At 41.1% G+C, this 26,752-nt stretch overlaps 1 protein-coding gene across 2 annotated transcripts in view; it reads left to right on the top strand.

Moving 5' to 3' along the window:
- The first annotated feature begins 499 nt into the window (after positions 1–499).
- The window catches only part of LOC115161320 (tissue factor pathway inhibitor), a 53,407-nt gene continuing 27,154 nt past the window's right edge, over positions 500–26,752 (top strand). The window contains exon 1 of one of the 2 annotated variants that reach the window (XM_029712214.1): positions 500–688. In XM_029712214.1, the coding sequence (XP_029568074.1) occupies positions 601–688 (88 nt within the window). In that variant the 5' untranslated portion in view covers positions 500–600. The remainder of the gene's footprint in view (positions 689–26,752) is intronic. The other variant, XM_029712213.1, reaches the window with a different exon arrangement.

Below are 26,752 nucleotides of genomic sequence, written 5' to 3'. Positions count from 1 at the left end.
CCAATCACGGCTGCATGTGATACAGCCTGGATTCAAAACAGGGTCTGTAGTGACACCTCTTGCACTGAGATGCAGTGCCTTAGACCGCTGTGCCACTCAGGAGACCAATATATATATATTGGGCTCCTGAGTGGCACAGCGGTCTAAGGCACTGCATCTCAGTGCAAGAGGTGTCACTATAGTCCCTGGTTCAAATCCAGGCTGTATCACATCTGGCTGTGATTGGGAGTCCCATTGGGTGGTGCACAATTGGTCCAGGGTAGTCTGTCAATGTAAATAAGAATTTGTTCTTAACTGACTTGCCTAGATACATTAAAAATATGTAGTCTCTGAGATAAAATCTAATTTTCAAGAGAGACCTGGTCAAACCAATAATGATAACGAAACTAGAAATATAGTTGTTTAGTATTCATTTCGAAAAATGTCACATGAACCGTTTTAAGAGTTTGTGTCCAGCTCACCATCAAGGAGAGTAAATATAGCCGGTCTAGTACTAACCGGAAGTGCGTGGGTGATCAGCTACCATCACCAGTCTCTTAAACAAAAGTTCCTGAAGGTTTTACAGCAACTTTACTGTAGTCTACTTCTCCGACCGCTGACATGTCTGCAATGAATAGCTGGTGGATTCCATGCATTGTTTTACTTCATTCCGCTTATTTGGGATCTTGTGATTCAGACTCTGGAATAGGTAAGATAAGAATTCTTACTTGTTGATATATCATTTTCTCCCTTGTGTGTCCATGAGTTCGAGTTGGACTTTGCATTCAACGATCTACAGTTGTGTAAATTAGTTGTTTCAAAATGTATGTCTTTCAATATTTACCCCGAATAGACTATTTTCCCCTAAGCCCGTGAGTAATTTGGATTTAGCCAATTCAATATCAAATGATGGCGCTTGATATCCCAAAAATGGATAAACAGAAAACGGAGTTATGCCACTTTCACGCTACATTTCTCTCAGCTTTAGTTCGGTTATGTTGACACAAAATCTTGAAACTGCAGTAAAAGTGCAGTAACTGCAGTCGACTGTGGTATTTTGGACGCAGTAATTGCAGAATTGAACTGCAGTTGAACTATACCGCACTGTAATTTCAGTAAAACTGACGAATTATTGTAGTAAAAAAACGGTGTTCTTTTGGACGAAGGATTTGCAGCATACTGTAGTTAGACTGCACTTTAACTGCACTTATATTGCATTGTACTACAGTTAAACTGCACTCTGACTGCAATCTTTTTCGTAAGGGGCTTAACCATTGTTAATAGTTAATTATAGCGTAGTGTTTGTGCGCAGATGTGCTTGACGAACACGCGTAAAATTCCATACAATTCCATGTGGACAACTATTAAACGTCCCACTTAAAATTAGGCTATTATTATGTATTGTCATATTTTAATTATGCCTGGTCAGTTGTCCATATATCCTGCCACTTGTTTAACTACATAGCCTAAGGACTAAGTCATTTGATTTCCCTTTCCCGTTGTCCAATGCTGTGCATTCTCCTTGACTTTTTAAAAGACCTGGTAGGGAACCTCTTTCCAAGCTTTAGGCCATTTATCACATTGATCACCAACTGGGGTCATTTTGACCCCAAGAAGAAACTATTGGAAAAAGCAAAATATACATTTAATTATCATCAAAATATCATTAGACATGTCAACAATGTTATCTGGGGAAAAAATTACCAAAATAGACTGTTATTTTAGCTAAATTAGGAAACACTTAATTTGCTTATTCTGTAAAGCCCCCCCCAAATATCTTCCTTGATATAATGTGCAGTTTTTTTCCAAAGTTCAATTGACATAAGTACTAAAAAGCAGAGTTACCATCATTTGATTCAAGCATCATTTAGTTTTCCGAATTTGAAGTAAATATACATTTTGGCATATTTACGTGATTAAAAACCACAGGGCACAGCCAAGTCAGCATTAGCAACGCTGTTAATGAAACAATGGGAGTCGTATGGGCTATGGCAACATGCATCAAAACGCATAAAACCAAATGGTATAGCACCCAACATATCATAACAAGTTGCACATATAGAATGTTGGAGGGTATTATAGGAATTCTATTTTTGGGGGAGGATACACAGCCATTCAGCATTATTTGTACAGAGGGTAGCTACTTTCTATATTACAGTTCTACAAAGTTTTAATTTGCCTGGCTACACATTTGCATTTACTTAATTTAGCAGATGCTCCTATCCAGAGCAACTTACAGTTGTAAGTGCATACATTTTCATACTAGCCCCCTTTGGGAATCAAACCCACAACGCTGGTGTTGCAAGCATCATGCTCTGCCAACTGAGCTACACGGGACTACCCAGAGTCCTAGTGCCGGTCAAACTCTATGCTACGCCCACAGATGTTAGGTCCTTCTCCGCAATGAGTCTGGATCTGAGTACCTCCCTGACAATTTATAGAATGCAAACACTTTCTAAATATTGTGATTGGTTCCAGAAAACGATGGGTTGGACCAGAGCCAGAACACACATGCGCAAAGCCGCGTTTTGAAAATTAGTCATTGGCTTTGATACGTTGATTGGTTAGAGATAATCCAATCACTGATGACTTTGTTTTGTACAACACCCCTCATTTTGACGTCACCACAACCGACTTCAACGATGGCCGTCTCAGACTGAAGAATTTATCGAACATAGAGCAGCAGTAAAATTCAGTTTGAGTCGTCAGGCAGTATTCATACCACTGACAGACTTTTATGAGCAGCTTTGACTGCAACTAAGAATATATCTAAGGTCATTTAAATTTTGTACACGGCCATACCTAGTTATAACCAATGATAACGACAGGCGAGTACATGAGGTGCTCCATCTCTGCAGATGATCAGTCTTTCTGGTCTAAATCACTGATACAGGTCCACCTCCACTTCAATGACGATATGTACAACTTAAAGCCCCCATGCAGTCTTTTTATTTGTATTTTTAAATCATCGCTTTATGCCTAACAAATCACTCTGTGTGTTTATTTAATGAAAAAAACGTTTTTTTTTCATTTATTTCCCTGAGCCTCTTTTGGCCATTGACATGCTGTCTGATCATGTGGGCGTTAGGAAACTAATTTGACTAATTTTACTTACACAGCCCTGATAGAGCCCACCCCCTTACCCAGATGAATGGTCATTGATGTATTATAATCAGAACAGATTGTGACATCATGATCTGAGCCAAAAACTCCATCCCACATGAACAGGCAGGAATTCCAGGCAAAAGAGTAATAATTGCTTTTACACAAAAAGGGTGTTATCATAATTTTCACAAATTCAGGGCGTTATTTCGACCTGATAGTGTGGAAATATCAGGGGGAAAAATCAAGTTATCTTGATTCTGTTCTGGGATTGATTTGCACTTTTCGCACCAAAGTACGTTCATCTCTAGGAGACAGAACGCATCTCCTTCCTGAGCGGTATGACGACTGCGTGGTCCCATGGTGTTTATACTTACGTACTATTGTTTGTACAGATGAAAGTGGTACCTTCAGGCATTTGGAAATTACTCCCAAGGATGAACCAGACTTGTGGAGGTTTTTGCGGATTTCTTTTGATTTTCCCATGATGTCAAGCAAAGAGGCACTGAGTTTGAAGGAGGCCTTGAAATATATCCACAGCTACACCTCCAATTGACTAAAATTATGTAAATTAGCCTATCAGAAGCTTTATCTAAAGCCATGACAACATTTTCTGAAATTTTCCAAGCTATTTAAATGAACAATCAACGTAATCTTCTGACCCACTGGAATTGTGAAACAGTGAATTCTAAGTGAAATAATCTGTCTGTAAACAATTGTTGGAAAAATGACATGTGTCATGCATGAAGTAGATGTCTTAACCGACTTGCCAAAACTATAGTTTGTTAACAAGAAATTTGTGGAGTGGTTGAAAAACTAGTTTTAATGTCTCCAACCTAAGTGTATGTAAACTTCTGACTTCAACTGTATGTAGATTCGGAGCGTATCTGAGTTCTGTATTGCAGTACTATTAAGTATTTATACTATTGGCAAAATTGTATATGCACATAACGTAGGTAATTTTGGTTTTGTACGCAGTCGTACGATATGTGGTACAGAAAAGTACAATCTTGGGCATACACGGGGAGATATATCTCTGTAGATGATCTGTCTATCTGGTCCAAATTACTGATACAGGTCCCCATCCACCCTCTGGTGTTATGGATATCTTGTTATTATGTCTCCAGAGAAACCTAAATTCAAATAAAGGTCAGATTCATCAAATTACTATAGGCAGAACTGTTGTTGGCTGGGATCAAAACGACCCCAAAGGACTTGCATTTTAAAAAGTACACATTAATACAGAAACACTAAACAATGATTTAGATTTGTTAAGAATAAGTTGATTGACAAATTCATGAAAAATCTGAAGAATTTAATAAACCACCTTTGGTCTGTGTTAAAAAATATGACCCTGGGGTCAAAATGACAAGTCTTAGCACCATGTATAACTCATGTCATGTTGGACACAGCTATTTGGGTGAACCCTTAGTCTCAATTCGATTCTTGCGGATGTGAAACATCATCTTTGGCATTTGGGCTAAAGTCCAGATGGCGCACAGTTCATACCCTGGTCAGAGCTGCAGCTGGGAGTTCCTTATGCCAGGTTGCAATAGTCTCAAAGGTTGTTAAGGTAGCGTGATGAGTAGGCTAATGTCAGGGACCAATTGGTGGACATTTCATATGGCTAGTGTTACAATATGACGCGTAAAAGGGATGGTACAAAATATACTGTTGGGCAAGCCTGGCCAGGTATCCTCGACGGCCTGTCATTGAGGTTCTGTAGAAGACATATCAAGTTCAATAGTCTGCAATAGAATTTAAATCCCCTCATATTAGTTTTTTACTGGGATATAACTTGTTACTGTACTATTGCCATTTTATTACCACTTTATTACTGTATGTGTTTTAATGTAAAGTGTGTTACCTTGAGTAATGCAAACATCACTAGGATATGGCCTACATCTGGGCCAAAGCTGTGATATGACTGCTACAGATGTCGGATCTTAATTTGATCACCCTGTTGCAGGAGAACTTTACGAAAAATGTATAAACTCCTACAAAAATGTCAATTAATTATAATTCCACATAATAATTCCATATATCTTGTTGCTGTAGGATTATTTTCCTGCTGTAGCAAACTGTCTCAAATGAAGATCCTACATCTGTAAAATATGTCTTGTTTAATCCAAACACTGAATTCAACCTTTTATGCACATTTAGACACTATAAATTTGGTCTTTAACAAGTTTGAAGCCTTTTTGCATGTTTACATTTTTAGGGCACCTCACAGTGTACACACTCATTATTAACTTGTAATGATTTACACAAACACACATACACAACAAGCAATGGGCCGCTATATCACAACCATGACCTTCTTAGACTGTACAATATGCTTGAGTGCCCATAAGCAGTGTTTGATTTCTGTACTATGCAAAACAGGTTATATCATTTGGAAGTACATTTGGAAGTACACTGAACAAAAATATAAACTCAACATGTAAAGCTGAAATAAAAGATCCCAGAAATGTTCCATACGCACAAAAAAGCTTATTTCTCAAAAATGTGTTTACATCCCTGTTAGTGAGCATTTACATCCCTGTTAGTGAGCAATTCCCATTGCTCCGATAGGCTCTCAGAACCCGGGAAATACCTGAAGGTTGACGAGGCAGCCTCAGGCTGAAACACATTATCGCCTTTGGTAAGTGGCGGCTCAGAGGACCTTTGAATGAGGCGTGTGCACGATTCGCTCCTGAGGAGAAATTTAATTCGCCTGTTTAGGCTCAATGCATATTCCCGGTCGGAATATTATCGCTTTTCTACGAGATAAATGGCATAAAAATTGGTTTTAAACAGCGGTTGACATGCTTCGAAGTACGGTAATGGAATATTTAGAAATTTTTTGTCACGCCAATGCGCCATGCGCGAGACCGTGATGTAGCATTCTGATAGTGTCTAGAACTCACGAACAAAACGTCGCTGTTTGGATATAACGATGGATTATTTGGGACCAAACCAACATTTGTTATTGAAGTAGAAGTCCTGGCAGTGTATTCTGACGAAGAACAAGCAAGGTAAGAACATTTTTCTTATAGGAAATGTGATTTTGGTGGAGGCTGACCTGGGTGGGTGTCTAAATAGCTAGCCCTGTGATGCCGGGCTATGTACTTAGATTATTGCAAAATGTGCTTCATCCGAAAAGCTATTTTAAAATCGGACATATCGAGTGCATAGAGGAGTAATGTATCTATAATTCTTAAAATAATTGTTATGCTTTTTGTGAACGTTTATCGTGGGTAATTTAGCAAACTGTTAGTAAATTCCCCGGAAGTTTGCGGGGGTTATGCTTTTTCTGAACGTCACATGCTAATGCAAAAAGCTGTTTTTTGATATAAATATGAACTTGATTGAACAGACATGCATGTATTGTATAACACAATGTCCTAGGTGTGTCATCTGATGAAGATCATAAAACAGTGGTTCTTAACCTGGGTTCGATCGAACCCCAGGGGTTCGGTGAGTCAGTCTCAGGGGTTCGGCGGAGGTCAAGACACACACCCGACTCATATGATTCGTGATGACACGCCCCGCTTGGCCATCATTGGCTGCAGGTGATCACGCAACATCGCTTGGCCTATCTGTGCTGCAGGGAATTTGGCGCGCTCAGTAGTCGAATTGTGACTGTCGTGATGGTACGTCGTGTGATTTCTTTCTTAATATTTTAATCCCTTCATACTAACTATGTCGAGCAAAAAAAGAAAGTGGTCGGACGAATATGTACAATATGGATTCACATGTATAACGGAACGTGATGAGAGTCAGCGTCCTAACTGCATGATTTGCAATGCCAAGTTGAGCAATTCTAGTCTAGCACCGGCAAAACTAAGAGAACACTTCCTTAAGCTGCATGGAGATGGACAATACAAGAACACAACGCTCGCTGAATTCAAGGTGAAGAGATCCAGATTCGATGAAAAGGCTACTCTGCCTGTTCTCGGCTTTGTACCCATCAACAAACCGATCCTCACAGCATCTTGCCAAGGTGAAGCCGCGCATTTCTGAACTGGTCTCTGAAAGGCAACAGCAGAAGTCACACTGATTTGCAGTAAATATTCATTATTATGTTTTTGTTTTTGTGTGAAAATCATGTTTTAATGGTTTTGTTCTTTGAACACTGATGTTGATGCACGGTTCATTTTGTGCACCAGTAAAATATATACCTATGTTTTGAATTTTATTTTTCCAATTAAGAAGGGTTCGGTGAATGCGCATATGAAACTGGTGGGGGTCAGTACCTCCAACAAGGTTAAGAACCACTGTCATAAAAGGTTAGTGCTGCATTTAGCTGTGGTTTGGGTTTATGTGACATGATATGCTAGCTTGAAAAATGGGTGTCTGATTATTTCTGGCTGGGCACTCTGCTGACATAATCTAATGTTTTGCTTTCGTTGTAAAGCCTTTTTGAAATCGGACAGTGTGGTTAGATTAACGAGATTCTTGTCTTTAAATAGCTGTAAAATAGTCATATGTTTGAGAAATTGAAGTAATAGTATTTCTAACGATTCAAAAATCGCGCCACTGGATTTCAGTGGCTGTTACGTAGGTGGGACGAGTTCGTCCCACATGCGCCAGATGCTGAGATGCTGATTGTCCCACAGCATGATGCTGAGGGACAATAAAAGGCCACTCTAAAATGTGCATTTTTTTTCACACAATGCCACAGATGTCTCAAGTTTTGAGGGAGCGTGCAATTTGCATGCTGACTGCAGGAATGTCCACCTTAGCTGTTGCCAGAGAAATTAATGTTCATTTCTCTACCATAAACCGCCTCCAACATCATTTTAGAGAATTTGGCAGTACGTCCAATTGGCTTCACAACCGCAGACCACGTATAACCACGCCACCCTAGGACCTCCACATCCGGCTTCTTCACCTGCATGATCATCAGTGGAGGGGAGGGGGGGGGGGATTTCTGTCTGTAATAAAAACTCCTTCTGATTGGCTGGGTCTGGCTCCCCAGTGGGTTGGCCTGGCAATTCATGTGAAATCCATAGATTAGGGCCTAATGAATTCATTTAAGTTGACTAACTTCCTTATATGAACTTTAATTCAGCAAAATCTTTGAAATGGTTGCATGTTGCGTTGCTATTTTTTTCAGTATATATTAGAGTATATATTAGAGGAAAAACAGTAGAAGAATTCCCTGCCCTTTTACAAACACAACATTAGTATCAACTTTGAAATGGACTTCAATCTTAATGCCCCTCTAATCATCTGGTAGAGGTGAACAGCATAAACAGTCTCTCACGCATGAATTTGTGGGAAAATTTAATAAGCTGTTCACTCAGTGTTTGATATGGTCCTTTGTGCTAAAACCCCAGGCGATATGCAAAAGGAAATTGCTTAGCATGTGCCATTTTTAATTAGCTTTTAGCTTATATATTATGGAGTTTGACTTCAGGAAAGCTTACTGTAACTCTGTTTTAGTGTATTGTGAGTTTGTGAGGTAGGCTACAGTAGCTAGATCACCTGCGGAGATCTATAAAAGAGTGGCAGCCCTTTGGGTTTGACCAGTGAACATGTGCAATGATTTCAACACTTAGTCAGTGTTCGGCCCTAAACATTTTTATTGGGACAGTGTCCATTTAAAATGACCATAAATCTCACCTGCAGGCAATTTAAAGGGCCAATGTAGTGATTTTTATATCAATATCATATCATTTCTGTGTAACAATAAAGTACCTTACTGTAATAGATTTAAATTAAAATGGGTAAAAATTGCTTTTTAGCAAAACACTTTCTCAAGCAAGAATTTAGCTAGGACTGTCTGTGAGTGGTCTAAGTGGGGAGGGGAAAACTGAAAACTAGCTGTTAATGGCAGAGGTTTGGAACTCTCTTTGTCATTGGTCTATTAACTAATTTACTGCATGGTACCTCATGGTGATGTCACCATGATAACCCAAAACTCCTATGCAAACTGCTGATTAGAACGTCCTGTGTATATTGTATTTTCAACCAACAACTATTAGGAAATTACACAGATCAAATTTGTTAATACTTTTACAGTGTTAGTTTCATCAGCTGTTGTACAATAGGATGTAAATCAGAGGAAAAACTGAATTTTGACTGCACTGGGCCGCTGCAGCATGCTCCTTGGGATTGTTCTGGCAAGGAGCCGTCTGGTACAAGCTTATAAGACCGCTTTAACTACAGCAATCAATATGCTGGCTTACTGTCCATTGAACATTTTATCTGTCTTCTCTGCCAGGCAGCTCTGAAAGCAGCATATCTGCATCCATCACATAAATGCAAGATGAACTGATCCTAACAGGGTTGTTATTCTCATAAACGTTTAAAAAGGTGTTTTCAAAATAGATTGGTGTTCGTAAAGGCACATTGAAATGTTAATGCAGCTGAACTTGGAGCTTGAACATTGAACATCGAGGCAATTGCATTACCTTCCCTCAAGATTTGAGAAAGATAATTGAACTAATATTTACTATGTTGTAATAGGGCGGGCAGTATACCATATTTTACTATATACCGATATTGATGCACGGACTGGTTTGAGTTTTTACTTTTTACATCAATGTTTGGTTTGTTAAATGTGATATGCAACTCCGGCCCGTATAATGTCAGTTTATATACACTGAACAAAAACAACATGTAAAGTGTTGGTCCCATGTTTCATGAGCTGAAATAAAATATCTCAGAAATGTTCCATACGCACAAAAAGCTTAGTTGTACTTAAATCTGAACTGGTTCTCTAGCAAATGAACAAGAATGTCTCACCCCATGTTCAAGAATGGCCTTTTCCCCTTTATTCAGATTACAACATGGCACTTTCAGTTATTTGAAAAGGAAATCATCTCCCCCCAAAAATTGCTATTTTTAAAACAAGCCATAGAAAGTTGGTTGCAATTTCAATGAAATAAAAAATACAACAAATACAACATAATTTAATACAACACATATTGTGGTTAAACTCAAATATACTAATAGATAAAAAATACATATTTTTAGATTATTATTTTTTTAAACAAGGTATAATCTTTGTAAATTATATCATAAATAGGACTGGTGGAGTTATGTCAAAAATATATGGAAATGTCTGCTCTACCCAACATTACAACCAACTAATTGCAGCATTACCACAAAAATGGAAGAGGAAAGTGGAAGGGGGAAAAAGTAGGGAACTTCTCTGTTGGCCCTGCATTTTATTTTATATATTTTTTGCATTAAAGACCATAATTGGTTAAATTGACAGCTGTCCCATATGCAAAATAGTTGGGATGAGATTTTTGACGTACCGATTCCAAGGCACATGGTTTATGAACTGATACGCAAAACGACACTGTCACGGATCCTTCCGGAACTTTCATTACGCACACCTGTCCCCTATTCCCACTGATTAGTACTTGTATAAGTGTGCCCTTTGGTTTCCATTGGGCTGTCGATTACTGTTACAATGTCCGTTGGTGCGTGGGAGTACCTGTGCTGTGTGTTTTGGGCTTTCGTGCCCTTGTGGATTGCGCAGATGATTACGGGTCTTGTCCCGTAATCATTGTGCACATGTGTGTTGATTATTCGAGGTTCTCCTTACTCTTTTGTTTGGGTTTCAACCCTGTGTTTTTGATACGTGTTTGTTTGGTCTTCGTCCCCGTGCCTTTACACCGCACACCGTAATTTGGGCTTAACTTCTCTAGGGTAGGGGGCAGTATTTTCACTGCCGGATGAAAAAAGTACCCAAATTAAACGGCCTACTACTCGGGCCCAGGAACTATAATATGCAGTTTCTAAAACTGTTTGAATGATGTCTGTGAGTATAACAGAACTCATATGGCAGGCAAAAACCTGAGAAAAATCCAACCAGGAAGTGGGAAATTTGGTGCTTGTAGTCTTTTCAAGTCATTGCCTATCTAACACACAGTGACTGAGGGTTAATTTTGCACTTCCTAAGGCTTCCACTTGATGTCGACAGTCTTTAGAACCTAGTTTAATACTTTTGCAGTGAATAGAGAGCGAATAAGAAGGCCGGGAAGTTGGTGACTCAGAAAATGACATGAGTTCATTGGCGCGGGTTCACGTGATGAGGTAGCTGTGTTCCAAAACGTTTTTCAAGACATTGGAATCGTCCGGTTGGAATATTATTGAAGTTTTATGTTAAAAAGGCCCTAAAGATTGATGCTATACAACGTTTGACATGTTTCAACAAACGTAAATCTAACTTTTTTTAGACTTTTCGTCGTGAAATTTTTGGCACGCTTCCTACATTTGGAGTAGCTTACTGAACGCGCAAACAACAAGGAGGTATTTGAACATAAATTATGGACTTTATCGAACAAACAACATTTATTGTGGACCTGGGATTCCTGGAAGTGCCTTCTGATGAAGATCATCAAAGGTAAGTGAATATTTATAATGCTATTTATGATTTTAGATGACTCCAAAATGGCGGGTATCTGTATTGCCTGGTGTATGTTTCTGTACTCAGATTATTGCAAAGTGTGCTTTCCCCGTGAAGCTTTTTTGAAATCTGTCACAGAGGTTGCATAAAGGAGATGGTTATCTATAATTTTTTGAATAACAGTTTAATATTTATCAACGTTTATGATGAGTATTTTTGTAAATTGTTGTGCTGGTTCACCGGCAGTATTGGAGGCAAAATATTTTCTGAACATCACGCGCCAATGTAAAATGCTGTTTTTGGATATAAATATGAACTTTATCGAACAAAACATACATGTATTGTCTAACATTGAGTCCTAGGAGTGTCATCTGATGAAGATCGTCAAAGGTTAGTGCTTAATTCTAGCTGAATTTCTGGTATTTGTGACCCCTCTCCTGCTTTGAAAATGGCTGTGTGGTTTTTCTTGTGTTGTACCTGTCCTAACATAATCTAACTTTATGCTTTCGCCGTAAAGCCTTTTTGAAATCGGACAATGTGGTTACATTAAGGAGAAGTGTACCTTTAAAATGGTGTAAAATAGTCGTATGTTTGAGAACTTTGAATTATGACATTTTGTTGTTTTGAATTTGGCGCACTGATTTTTCACTGGCTGTTGAATAGTGTGAACCGTGGGTGGGACGGAAGCGTCCCACCTGCCCAAGAGAGGTTAATAAAAACCCTATTACACATTCCTGCGTCTGTCTCCCGAATCATTCATGCCAATGTGACAGAATAATCTACCATTAAGGGAGACAGCGGGATTGGCCCATCTGACGACGCTGCGACTGGTCTGTCAGGCGCCACCGCATCTTCGGCAGCTGCAACTGGACCGTCCGACGTCGCCACCTCGGGTCCGTCCGACAACGCCACTTCAGCAGCCACAACTGGCCAGTCTGACGTTACTGCTACTGGTCTGCCCGACGCCGCCGCAACTTCGGCAGCTGCAACTGGGCCGTCCCTTTGGTTTCCATTGGGCTGTCGATTATTGTTACAATGTCTGTTGGTGCGTGTGAGTACCTGCATTAACTTGCAATGAAAACTACCTTCTGACAAAATTCGAAATGTAGCTAGCTAGACTCGCTTACCGGTATACATGGATGAACACTTCTCCCTCTCTGTCATTTATGCCATGGTTGCCCTTAGTTTGAAGATGTAATCCAGAGACAGGTGTTTTATACAACAGCCTTCTGTGTGCTCTCTTTTCGACTCCCTCTGCATATTTGAAATCAAAGCCAGAACGTTCTCCTATCTCCTTAGCTATCATACTGTGCTTCCACCGGGCATTTCACTGTCCTCCAGAAAGTGGAGAGCAACACTTTTGAAGTTATTTTTAATATCTTTCAAAAAAGGCCACGTTAGAAAGGATTACCTAAACATACTGAGCAGCCCTTTGTCATAGACTGAAGCGTGCTATATGGCAGATAAATCCTAACTCATCCCTCGGCATGTCCAGCACTCACTTCTGTCATCATGAAGTGCTTTGAGAGACTAATCAAGGATCATATCACCTCTACCTTACTTGACACCCTAGACCCACTTCAATTTGCTTACCGCCCCAATAGATCCACAGACGATGCATTTGCCATCGCACTGCACCCTGCCCTATCCCATCTGGACAAAAGGAATACCTATGTACGAATGCTGTTCATTGACTATTGCTCATCATTCAACACCATAGTACCCTCCAAAATCATCATTAAGCTTGAGGCCCTGCGTCTGAATCCTGCCTGGTGCAACTGGGTCCTGGACTTCCTGATGGGCCGCCCCAAGATGGTGAAGGTAGGAAACAACACCTCCACTTCGCTGATCCTCAATACTGGGGCCCCACAAGGGTGCGTGCTCAGCCCCCTCCTGTACTCCCTGTTCACCCATGACTGTTCACCCATGCAACAGCACCTCTTCAACCTCAGGAGGCTGAAGAAATGTATCTTAGCACCTAAAACCCTCATAAACGTTTACAGATGGATAATTGAGAGCATCCTGTCAGACTGTATCACCGCCTGGTACGGCAACTGCACCACCCACAACCACAGGGCTCTCCAGAGGGTGGTGCGGTCTGCCCAATGCATCACCGGGGGCAAACTATCTGCCCTCCAGGACACCTACAGCACCCAATGTCACAGGAAGTCCAAAAATATCATCAAGGACAACAACCACCTGAGCCACGGGCAAAAAAAACACAGACACTGGACAGAGGAACTCTGCCTAGAAGGCCAGCATCCCGGAGTCACCTCTTCACTGTTGACGTTGAGACTGGTGTTTTGTTTCCCCCCTACATATATTCTCTCCATTCATCAGGAATTTGTTTATTTGTATTTTACCGCCTATTTCACGATATCCAATTGCAATCTTGTCTCATTGCTGCAACTCCCCAATGGGCTTGGAAAAGGCAAAGGTGGCGTCATGCGTCCTCCGAAACATGACCCGCCTGACCGCACTACTTAACACCCGCCCTCTTAACCCAGAAGCCAGCTGCTCCAACGTGTCAGAGGAAACACAGTTCAACTGATAACCCCAGTCAGCCTGCAGGCACCCGGCCCACCACAAGGAGCTGCTAGAGCATGATGAGCCAATTAAAGCCCCCCTGGCCAAACCCTCCCCTAACCTGGATGACGCTGGGCCAATTGTGCGCTACCCTATGGGACTCCTGGTCAAGGTTATGACACAGCCCGCGATTGAACTCGGGTCTGTAGTGATGCCTCAAGCAGTGAGATGCTGTGCCTTAGACCGCTGCGCCACTCATTTATCAACATTGTTCATTTCAAACTGGAATGAGATGGTTAACAGAAGGTCATACTGTATATTATGCCAATGTATTGGTTTTGCGGTGAATTGTATTTTATTTCACCTTTATTTAACCAGGTAGGCCAATTGAGAACAAGTTCTCATTTACAACTGCGACCTGGCCAAGATAAAGCAAAGCAGTGCGACAAAAACAACAACATAAACAAACATACAGTCAATAACACAATAGAAAATAAAAATAGAAAGCTCTATGTACAGTGTGTGCAAATGTAGAACATTAGGGAGGTAGGCAATAAATAGGCCATAGAGGCGAAAATAATTACAATTTAGCATTAATACTGGAGTGATATATGTGCAGATGATGATGTGCAAGTAGAGATACTAGGGTGCAAAAGAGCAAGAGGGTAAGTAATAATATGGGGATGAGGTAGTTGGATGTGCTATTTACAGATTGGCTGTGTACAGGTGCAGTGACCGGTAAGCTGCTCTGACAGCTGATGCTTAAAGTAAGAGAGGGAGATATAAGACTCCAGCTTCAGAGATTTTTGCAGTTTGTTCCAGTCATTGGCAGCAGAGAACTGGAAGTAAAGGCGGCCAAAGGAAGTGTTGGCTTTGGGGATGACCAGTGCAATATACCTGCTGGAGCGTGTGCTACTGGTGGGTGTTGCTATGGTGACCAGTGAGCTGAGATAAGGCGGGGCTTTACCTAGCAGAGACTTATAGATGACCTGGAGCCAGTGCGTTTGGCGACGGATATGTAGTGAGGGCCAGCCAACAAGAGCATAGAGGTCGCAGTGGTGGCTAGTATATGGGGCTTTGGTGATAAAACGGATGGCACTGTGATAGACTACATCCAGTTTGCTCAGTAGACTGTTGGGGGCTATTTTGTAAATGACATCTCCAAAGTGAAGGATCGGTAGGATAGTCAGTTTTATGAGGGTATGTTTGGCGGCATGAGTGAAGGGGGCTTTGTTGCGAAATAGGAAGCCAATTCTATATTTAATTTTGTATTGGAGATGCATAATGTGAGTCTGGAAGGAGAGTTTACAGTCTAACCAGACACCTAGGTATTTGTAGTTGTCCACATATTCTAGGTCAGAACCTACCAGAGTAGTGATGCTAGTTGGGCGGGAGGGTGCAGGCAGCATGCACTTAGTTTTACAAGCATTTAAAAGCAGTTGGAGGCCACGGAAGGAGAGTTGTTTGGCGTATCAATGTAACATGTTAAGTTTTTTGCTTTTGCAGCCAGAATGATACAAACTGAGAAAAAAATCTGAATAGTAAACCAGGAAAGTGCAAGAACACAGGGTCAAGGCTCTGGTACTATACGGAAAGTGACAACATTTCCCAGCTAAATCAATTGCACAAAAGATACAGTACCATATTGTGACATAAATTTGCTTTACAAGTCTCCCATCTAAGAACCTTGTATGTTATTTACTTTCACTTTCTTTCAATTCCTATTCATGTCATAGCCACTTTGTGCATGACAGTCACAGTGAACAAATGAATACATATTCGGTATAAAACATTGTCATAGCCTACATATTCAGCTTTAACTTCATCAGAGCGATACAAACACTCAGCTAGATGTTTACGTCTCTGCTGGAAAGAGACATTTATTCTCTTGGGATTCAGTTCAGTTGCACACATGAAGTGCAGTTTCACCACTCCCAGACAGGCTCTGGCACTGCATGGGGATACAGTGACAAACAGTGGAGCATGTGAGGAAATGTCTCTGCACTAATGCATGACACAGCGTTGAGATGACAAATGTACTTGGCTGGAGCCTCAGCCACAGGTTAATCCCAATGTCCTGTCCACTGTCACTTGGAGAAATTGGTGTGCTTCAACTTGCGGTGCTATATCTGGAGAAGCAATGCCTCCTCCCTGCCCATTCCTTCCATCAGCCCCTGACTGGCTAGCTATCAGGCTTTCCCTCACCCACAATACAACGTTGGTCGGGCTAAAAAAGAGATACTGTGTCGCACTTTTCAAAACTCTAATTAAAAGTTTATATCTCATAGGGGCTTCCAATACTTTCCAGGTCATTATGAAACCATAGCCTTATAAACATTAATGGTGTCATTCAAAATCATTAAGACAAGGGTTTGTGCGTAGTGTAGGAGTTAAAAATTGATAGAAATAGGATGCACCTTGGGCAAACTGAACAAAGGGCCAAATGACACATTTTATTGCAGTTGCCAGGAGTAACAGACTGTATGATGTCACTTATTGCTTTGTGTTCAACCATCTAATACCACAGTGTGTCATGCCTCTTCCTATGAGTCAGTACAGGCTGGTGCATGTCTGAGTTGATAGGGATATATATTTCCTTGTTCTTAAACTGTTGGGGGGAGTATACAGTATGTGGGGTGTGTATGTAGGCTGATCAGGATTTCACCGAGCATCTGTGAGCGGATAGGATTACGGTGGTTCTTCCTGTCTGACTAACAGATGATTCAGTGCTGAGGTCAGGAAACAATGGTCTCTACATGATATGGGCTCCATCAGACATGTGGCTTGAGTTACCGGAAGACTTGGAAACAAAATGAAAACCCCAATGAAGTGGTTTAAGACGTACATGTTTGAGAACACTGTGTAGCTAGAAAGGTGGTCTGTGAGCTGGGTTTCCCCCCTCTCTTATCTCTGAGGCCATATGTTTTCCTATGATTGGCCAGGATCTTCCACTGCACATTAGTGACCCATTTTGACCATTCAATACTTCAGCAGTTGTGTCAAAAGACACTATTACATACTGCCTCGAGCCTTTTCCCATACTTGTTCCCTACTTTCTTATTTTACTGTGACGTTCATGAAAAGCCAGTGATAATCTATGAAGGTGTGATGCAACCCCAACTTGGTTTGATTCAAATGCCTTGCCTAAATAGGCCTATATGAATTAATATGGTAGATTTTTCACAACCTCTTTAGAGTTTTCTGTTGTCAAAATAATAATAATTTGGGCAGTGCTTTTATTTGTCCTGTTGCACACATGTACTAGTGCGTAATGGATAAAAAAAAAATTGTATATCCCAACTCCCCCTGAGACGACCGCAGGGAATGGGATCATGGCCAGGGTCACCATTGTCCAGCACCCTTGGAGCAATTTGGGTTAAGTGCCTTGCTCAATTTGGGTTAAGTGCCTTGACGTGCTGTATAAAATAACAGGCCACATGGTGAGAAGAGAACTCTCATGAAAACACCAGGTCTGATGTTCTCAAGATGCAGAGATAGAGAGAGATGCTGTATGTTCAGACACATGCCTTTTAAGAACCTACGATGCTATCGTTCTGCTAAGCGTAGCCTACAGTACCTTTGATTAGATAACAGATCATAACTCTCACGTAACGATGTAAAGAGATGTCATAACAATATGTTGTGAAATGTTGTGCTAAGCTCTCATGCGGAACTGCTGAAACCCAAGAGTGTTCAAAAGGTGCGGAAAAGAGGCCTGGTTGGTCTGAGTCTACACTTGCCTTTCACAAGAGAGCTGAACAGAGTGAGCAATACTATGTAAAGTGCTTTTTTCCTTATAATGGGGTGGGAGTGGTAGAGGTTCCATGATTTTCTCCGTATTAGGGCAAGGGTTGGGAATTGTTAAAGGATTTGCAATAGAGCTTGTGCTTGTTGAGATAATAGTGTATGTTAGTGGCTTGGTGTAGTCAACCTTTAGTTTGAGACTGTTTCATAGGTTGTGTCGCTCGTCCTGCTTTTATACTTTATTTTCCTCCCCCACTCCCTTTAGTAATAATAATGGAAGGCCTGGCTATTCAGTAGTAGATCTGATTAAAGCTTCTCTCCTGATGCCAGAACACATTTAAAACCTACACCGACAGAACTTCTGGTCAGACTTACTGCTCAATGCATTTGTCTCTTCCACCTCGCCCCTCGCATCCTAGAGTGCCATTGATGAGGAAACCATAGTCACAGAGAGGACACTGACATTCATTTGTTAGATTGTCTAGTCCTTGGGGAATAGTCTAATAGGAAAAACATACTGGAGGTCGTGATAAGGACTGTCTGTGTCTTTGGGATGGGTAGTGGGGATGGGTAGGGAAGGGAAGGGATGGGTAGTGGGTAAGGATAGTGAAAGGGATGGGTAGTGGGTACGGATAGTGAAAGGGATGGGTAGTGGGAAGGGATGGGTAGTGGGAAGGGATGGGTAGTGGGTAAGGATAGGAAAGGGATGGGTAGTGGGTAAGGATAGTGAAAGGGATGGGTAGTGGGAAGGGATGGGTAGTGGGAAGGGATGGGTAGTGGGTAAGGATAGGAAAGGGATGGGTAGTGGGTAAGGATAGTGAAAGGGATGGGTAGTGGGTAAGGATAGTGAAAGGGATGGGTAGTGGGTAAGGATAGTGAAAGGGATGGGTAGTGGGTAAGGATAGTGAAAGGGATGGGTAGTGGGTAGTGGGTAAGGATAGTGAAAGGGATGGGTAGTGGGTAAGGATAGTGAAAGGGATGGGAAGTGGATAAGGATAGTGGAAGGGATTGTTTTTTTTATTTATTTATTTCACCTGTATTTAACCAGGTAGGCTAGTTGAGAACAGGTTCTCATTTACAACTGCGACCTGGCATAGATAAAGCAAAGCAGTGCGACACAAACAACAACACAGAGTTACATATAGAATAAACAAACATACATTCAATAATACAATAGAAAAAGTCTATATACAGCGTGTGCAAATGAGGTAGGACAAGGGAGGTAAGGCAATAAATAGGCCATAATGGTGAAATAATGACAATATAGAGTGATAGATGTGCAGAAGATGAGTGTGCAAGTAGAGATACTGGGGTGCAAAGGAGAAAAATAAATAAAAAATAACAGTATGGGGATGGGGTAGTTGGATGGGCTATTTACAGATGGGCTATGTACAGGTGCAGTGATCTGTGAGCTGCTCTGACAGCTGGTGCTTAAAGCTAGCTTCAGTGATTTTTGCAGTTCGTTCCAGTCATTGACAGCAGAGAACTGGAAAGAATGGCGGCCGAAGGAGGAATTGGCTTTGGGGGTGACCAGTAAAATATGCCTGCTGGAGCGCGTGCTATGGGTGGGTGCTGCTATGGTGACCAGTGAGCTGAGATAAGCATGAGTGAAGGATGCTTTGTTGCGAAATAGGAAGCTGATTCTAGATTTAATTTGGGATTGGAGATGCTTAATGTGAGTCTGGAAGGAGAGTTACCAGTCTAACCAGACACCTAGGTATTTGTAGTTGTCCACATATTTTAAGTCAGAACTGTCCAGAGTAGTGATGCTGGACGGGCGGGCAGGTGTGGGCGGCGATCGGTTGAAGAGCATGCATTTAGTTTTACTTGCATTTAAGAGCAGTTGGAGGCCACGGAAGGAGAGTTGTATGGCATTGAAGCTTGTCTGGAGGTTAGTTAACACAGTGTCCAAAGAAGGGCCAGATGTATACAGAATGGTGTCGTCTGCGTAGAGGTGGATCAGAGGATCACCAGCAGCAAGATGTGTTGATGTATCATTGATGTATACAGAGAAAAAAGTGTCTGGCCGAGGATTGAACCCTGTGGCACCCCCATAGAGACTGCCAGTGGTCCGGACAACAGGCCCTCCGATTTGACACACTGAACTCTGTCTGAGAAGTAGTTGGTTAACCAGGCGGGGCAGTCATTTGAGGAACCAAAGCTGTTGAGTCTGCCGATAAGAATGTGGTGATTGACAGAGTCGAAAGCCTTGGCTAGGTCGATGAATACAGCTGCACAGTATTGTCTATTATCGATGGCGGTTATGATATCGTTTAGGACCTGGAGCGTGGCTGAGGTGCACCCATGACCAACTCAGAAACCAGATTGCATAGCGGAGAAGGTACGGTGGGATTCTAAATGGTCGGTGATCTGTTTGTTAATTTGGCTTTCAAATACCTTAGAAAGGCAGTGTATAGGAGAGATATAGGTCTGTAGCAGTTTGGGTCTAGAGTGTCTCCCCTTTGAAGAGGGGGATGACCGCAGCAACTTTCCAATCTTTGGGGATCTCAGACGATATGAAAGAGCGGTTGAACAGGCTAGTAATGGGGTTTGCAACAATTTCGGCGGATAATTTTAGAAAGAGAGGGTCCAGATTGTCTAGCCTGGTAGTGGGTAAGGATAGTGAAAGGATAGTGAAAGGGATGTGTAGAGGGTAAGCATAGTGAAAGGGATGTGTAGTGAGTAAGTCTAGTGAAAGGTATGGGTAGTGGGTAAAGAAAGTGAAAGGGCATGCTATATTTAAGCAAGGGGGTGTGGATAGATTGTATTATACAGCAATGTGTTAATTAAGAATTAAGGCACGAGGGGGTGTGGTATATGGCAAATATACCACGGCTAAGGGCTGTTCTTAGGCACGAAGCAACGCAGCCCTTAGCCGTGGTATATTGGCGATGTACCACAAACCCCCGAGGTGCCTTATTGCTATTATAAGCTGGTTACCAACGTAATTAGAGAAGTAAATTAGAACAGTTTGTCATACCCGTGGTATACGGTCTGATATATCACGGCTGTCAGCCAATCAGCATTCAGGTCTCCAACCACCCAGTTTATAATGTCAGATAGGATTCTGCTGATCACCTCTGTGGGGATCTCAGTAACAGTAATTAGACTCACATTGTGATGGAGTGTAGAGGCACTTTTGGAAGTGCGTGTGTGTGTGTGTGTGTGTGTGTGTGTGTGTGTGTGTGTGTGTGTGTGTGTGTGTGTGTGTGTGTGTGTGTGTGTGTGTGTGTGTGTGTGTGTGTGTGTGTGTGTGTGTGTGTGTGTGTGTGTGTGTGTGTGTGTGTTTGCCGTATTTGCGATATGGTAGTACCGAACAATAAAAGGTTGGCAGTACTTTAAATAACAATGACAATTCCATTTGGGCGTTCTGGAGCTGAAGTTGTATAAATTGGACTGATTATGAAATTCCATTCAGTTTCACAATTCATATGTGTTGTTATTGGAAAACAAGTACGTGCTCTGATCTTGGCTGCTGCAGTGGTAGTCCCTCTAAGGAATAGTATTGAATGTAACTCTGAGTTCCAATGCAGTTCAGTTTACTGCTGCCAAGATAAAAGGGTTCCCTTTATCTCGTTTGTATCATCTGAACGTTGATAACCTGGAAAATAACAACATATTGATCTTCCCATTTATTCAAGCACATCTAAAGTGTTGATCGTCTGAGCGTGACATGAGACGAAAGCTCTCTCTCTGGGTGTCTATTCCATATTTTCTACAATATAATCACATCGTCTTCAAGGAAGGACTTGAGTTGCTAGGCGGAAAACATTCACACATGGATAGTGGACTGCGTCCTTTTGTGTCCTTGAAACTCTCTGTCTTGTATGATAAATGATATTTCAGGTGCATCTGAAGTGTTTGCTTTGTACTTGTATCCTCAGATATACTGGTCCAAAAGCAGCTCTGTAACATAGCAACCTCAAGTAAACATTGGCTTACTTTAGAGACATTTGACTTGCACTTTTACCTCGTTCGATTACTTCAGGTCGGCTTGTAAACTTGTTTCAGCTTCATGTAAATATTCATTTTTGTAACTCAGGCTAAATATCATATTTATGTCCATTTAGCACCTTTTTACAACATAATCAAAGTGTTTACTGTGTAGTGATAAAAGGGGTTTAAATCATAGCAGAGCCAGCTGCTAAAAGACTTCCTGTTAAAATGTACAAGTCCCAGGATAGTCCCTGTCAGACCAACTTGGCGGAGTGCAGACCTTTTTAACCAATAAACACCAATATAGTCCCTGTCAGACTAACTTGGCAGAGGGGAGACATTTGGGACTCGTTTCAGAAAACTAGGTATATGTTCGCATGTCACTACTTCACAGAAATTGCACTTGAACGTAAACATTCATTTTTTATCAAATTGTTTTTTTTGGGGCAGAAACGCCTTCTGGAACATGTGAACTTTTATGTGCCTTAATAACAAACTTGTATTCCATCCATAAATCAAATAAAATTGTAAAATTACTAGCCTAGTTGGTTTAGCCACAGAAAAAGCTAGGAACCTTCCCGCTAGCCATGATTGGGTGAGATAATGGATGGGCTGGACATTCCGGGAGATGAGTTTGAATTGGTCTGCCATGTAGCACACTTCTGTTTTATAACATGAACTGCTCAGTATGTGTTGATAGTCCTTTCTACTGTTTTAGAAAGATATAACGTTAGCCATCGAGAACTACAAAAGTTTTGCTACTTTTCTCAACAACATAGATGCCCTGAATTTAGCAGATGCAATTGACAGATCAATAGGAAAAAGTGATGGGATACTTTTTGCACACGCCACGGTCAATGTGGACCAGAGTTACTTGACACAACGCTGGCCAAGCAAGATGTAAAGTTAGCTACAAACAAAACTGAGTTAAATGGTTCCAGTCTGCCGTGAAGCATTCATCCATGTATACTGGTAAGAGTCTAGCTACATTTTCAGATATGTTTCAAATTTTGTCAGAAAGTCATTTTTATTGTGAGTTAAAGCATACTGTTAGTTAGCTAGAAAACGTTAGCTTGCTGGCTTGCTAGATAGCTAACGTTACGTGTATGATCTCTATAGTAATATTATTTGAATCAGAGAGCCTATTGTTAGCTAGCTAACATTGAAACTAGTTGGTTTGCTTTAGCTACCTGCAAATTCATACTACAGCTATGACAATGTTTGTATTGGTAGTACTATGAGTTGGGATTATTCCGGTTCATTGTTTAGCTAGCTAGCTACATGTCTACACAAAAGACTCCACTTAGGCCGGATTATTACAGGACCCATCAAATTAGCCAGGTGTGTATGGGGGTGATTACGGCCGTCTATTGTATTTGATGAACATGTGTACATGTTTAGACAATAGTGACCCATCCATTTAGTAGATGTAGCTGAGGGGTGGTTATAGTATTTCCTTCACATGACCCATCAATTTAGACAAGTATGTCGGGTAAGCGTCATCTAATAATGATCAAATATTTGGACACTTTCTGTTTTTGATATTGCTACTATGCAAGTAACCACTTCACTGTACCATTTACACCTTCTGTAGCCAGTGAATATGACAAATAAACTTAGATTTTAGCGTGTGTTTACCACGTGGCCTCACATGTGAATCCTTAAAGAGATGGGTGGGGCTAAGGCTTAAGAGAGTGTGAAGGGTGCTGAATGGGTGTAGACAAAGAAGAGCTCTCCAGTAGGTGTACCAAAACATTCAAATGCCATTTTCTCAAAAGTGGGGTTACAAGTTTATCAACTTTCAAAGCAGAATTACTTTAACTATTGTTCCTCAACTGCAGTGTATGATATGCAATTTTCTAGCGCTGAGTCTCTACTTTTATCCAATTTAAAAAACACAATTTCCAATGTTGCTACATAAGACCAAATCGAGGCGGTCGTCACATTTTTGTTCATTGTTCAAGGTCTGCTGTGTGCATATACAAGCTTTGTGTTCTCGCTTGTTTTGAGAAAACACAACAATGATCCCCACAACTATACCACCATGAAACCAATAATGATTTTCCCCACACACATAATACATGAATTCATATTTACAGATCCAAAACAAGTTTGTAATTAAGGTCAATTAAAGTTGACTACTTTGAAGAATCTCAAATATAAAATATATTTTGATTTGTTTAGCTCTTTTTTGGTTACTACATGATTCCATGTGTTATTTCATAGTTGTGATGTCTTCACTATTATTCTACAATGTAGAAAATAGTAAAAATAAAGAAAAACCCTTGAATGAGTAGGTGTTCTAAAACTTTTGACCGGTAGTGTGTATATATATATATTATTATTATTATAAAAACATTTCAAAAAGCCCTACTGGGAAGTAGGAAATGGCGTCAAATGCCTACGATACAGAATCCGGTTATATATTCCAATGAAATATTATTATGAAAGGAAAGTGGTCCATTAAGTATGGTGTAACATAATTAGTATGGTAACTATGGTAAGCTTAAGTGCTCTGCGGTATGTATACAAAGCCCTATATGCAAACACATGTCCCTTCTCTCTCTCTTGTGGTGACATAATGATTGGGTGACCAAGGACTTCGATATGCCCTATCAATGTCCTTTTGAATGAGGCATATTGATTTTCCACACTACATACTCATCGACTGGTGTCATCTAAGTCCCTTCGTTTGGGTGACTCACTGGTCGTCCTTGCCAGCGATGCCACAAATAACTCTCTCTGCCTCTTGTCAGGGGGGTTTCTGGGATGCCATATGGTGCTTTGATTTCCCCCTCTCAGCCCTACAGAACTTATGACTAACTAATGTCCACATCAACTGCTGCCATGTGTTCAGCCATTTCCCCGCCTCAGTTAAAGAGCCAGATACCCCAATCAGCTACTGTACCTTATGAAGGTCCCTACTCTCTAATTGGCAAAGTGTTAGATTATTTGGTTCGTTGATTCCTGGACTTGCAAAATGTCAGACCCACCATCTCACATGAGCAGGGTCATTGACGCATAGAGGATTTTTCTGTTTCGCTTGTTTGTTATCTTTCAACGTAAAAAACGTAGAGCCTTATCTGAGATATCAGGTGAAGATGATAAGACCATGACAGAGGGGGAGGCAGTGGGGACATTTCTCCCAGGCAGGGAATCAGTGGGAGACTGAATTGGACCTGATAAACCAGGATTGGGAGATTACCTCGGGCAGATGTAGTGAAGTGATTTCAGCAACCGACTACAACCGACAGCAACTGACAAGCTGTAGCGAAAGTTTAATTTATTACTTGCCAAAGCCTTGAGCCTAAAGACCGAAGACATTGTAGAGCGGTTGTGCTGAAGGCAATCCCCACTGAATCCTAACTCAGGCCCAATGCAGACAAATGGGATAAGTTATTGGGCAAAGTAGTGATACAAAATGTATCTGTTATTGCATCTATAGATGTTCCTAAAGGATGAAGAGAAACTGTCTATACAACACTGAGTTAGAATGCATGGGTTTCATGGTACGCTTTAAGAAAATTAAGCAAGTGATGTAAAGTGTTGGTCCCATGTTTCATGAGCTGAAATAAAAGATTCCAGACATTTTCCTTATGCACAAAAAGCGTATTTCTCTCAAATGTTGTGCACAAATTTGCTTACATCCCTGTTAGTGAGCATTTCTCCTATGCCAAGATAATCCATCCACCTGACAGGTGTGACCGGTGTGGCATATCAAGAAGCTGATTAAACAGAATGATCATTACACATTGTACTTGGGACAATAAAAGGCCACTCTAAATGGTGCAGTTATGTCACACAACACAATGCCACAGATGTCTCAAGTTTTGAGAGAGCGTGCAATTGGCACGCTGACTTGGTAAATATTCACCTTCGATGGCTACTAGCTCGTTGGAGAAGTGTGCTCTTCAGAGATGAATCCCGGTTTCAACTGTACCGGCAGATGGCCCGGTCGTGTGGGCGAGTGGTTTGCTGTTGTCAACATTGTGAACAGGGTGCCCCATGGTGGCGGTGGGGTTATGGTATGGGCAGGCATAAGCTGCGGGCAATGAACACAATTGCATTTTATTGATGGCAATATTAATGCACAGAGATACGGTGACAAGATCCTGAGGTCCATTGTCGTGCCATTCATCCGCTGTATCAGCATGATAATGCACAGCCCCATTTTGCAAGAATCTGTACACAATTTCTAAGCTGAAAATGTCCTAGTTCTTCCAAGGCCTGTATACTCACAAGACATGTCACCCACTGAGCATGTGTGGGATGCTCTGGATCGACGTGTATGACAGTGAGTTCTAATTCCCGGCAAAATCCAGCAACTTCACACAGCCATTGCAGAGGAGTAGGACAACATTCCACATGCCACAATCAACAGCCTGATCAACTCTATGCAAATGAGATGTGTCGTGCTGAATGAGGCAAATGCTGGTCACACCAGATATTGACTGGTTCTCTGATCCACACCCTTACTTTTTTTTAAGGTATCTGTGACCAACAGATGCATATCTGTATTTCCAGTCATGTGAAATCCATAGATTAGGGCCTAAATAATGTATTTATATTGACTAATTTCCTTATAAGAACTGTAACTCAGTAAAATCTTTGAAATTGTTGCATGCTGCATTTATATTTGTGTTCAGTGTATAAGTGGTAACGGTATACTCCATGTAGAAAACACACTTTACCCAGATTCCTTGGATCTGTTTTTTGGATCTGGTTGGGATGTGCCTGATGCATAATTGATCTCTAATGTGAACCACGGGATGCTTGTGATTATGAGGTCATCATTAGTCTCTTCTGAAAGGTATCCTCTAGTTTGTGTGAGAGATTGTCTCAAGGAGCAATGCCTTATGTTCTGTCATCACCATTATGTATCAATTTCCCAGTTTCATTCTGTGTCAACCTCCTTTTCTAATATTCTGATTCATAGTTAAATGGTGGTCACCAATTTATTTATGTTCCTCTCTCTCTGTCTCTCTTCTGCCTCTTTGTCTAGCTCTCTACTTCTCTCTCTCTCAACATTACAGGGAAAGCATCACTATACTCATATGTCTTGTGAATGAATCTTTCATTGGAAGTGACCGTAGCCTGTTGCTCTGGTCCATATAA

This window comes from Salmo trutta, chromosome 24 (genome assembly GCF_901001165.1).
Source record: "Salmo trutta chromosome 24, fSalTru1.1, whole genome shotgun sequence".
Taxonomy (NCBI): domain Eukaryota; kingdom Metazoa; phylum Chordata; class Actinopteri; order Salmoniformes; family Salmonidae; genus Salmo; species Salmo trutta.
Note: the sequence above shows the minus strand (reverse complement) of the source record. Positions and strands in the feature narration are given on the sequence as shown.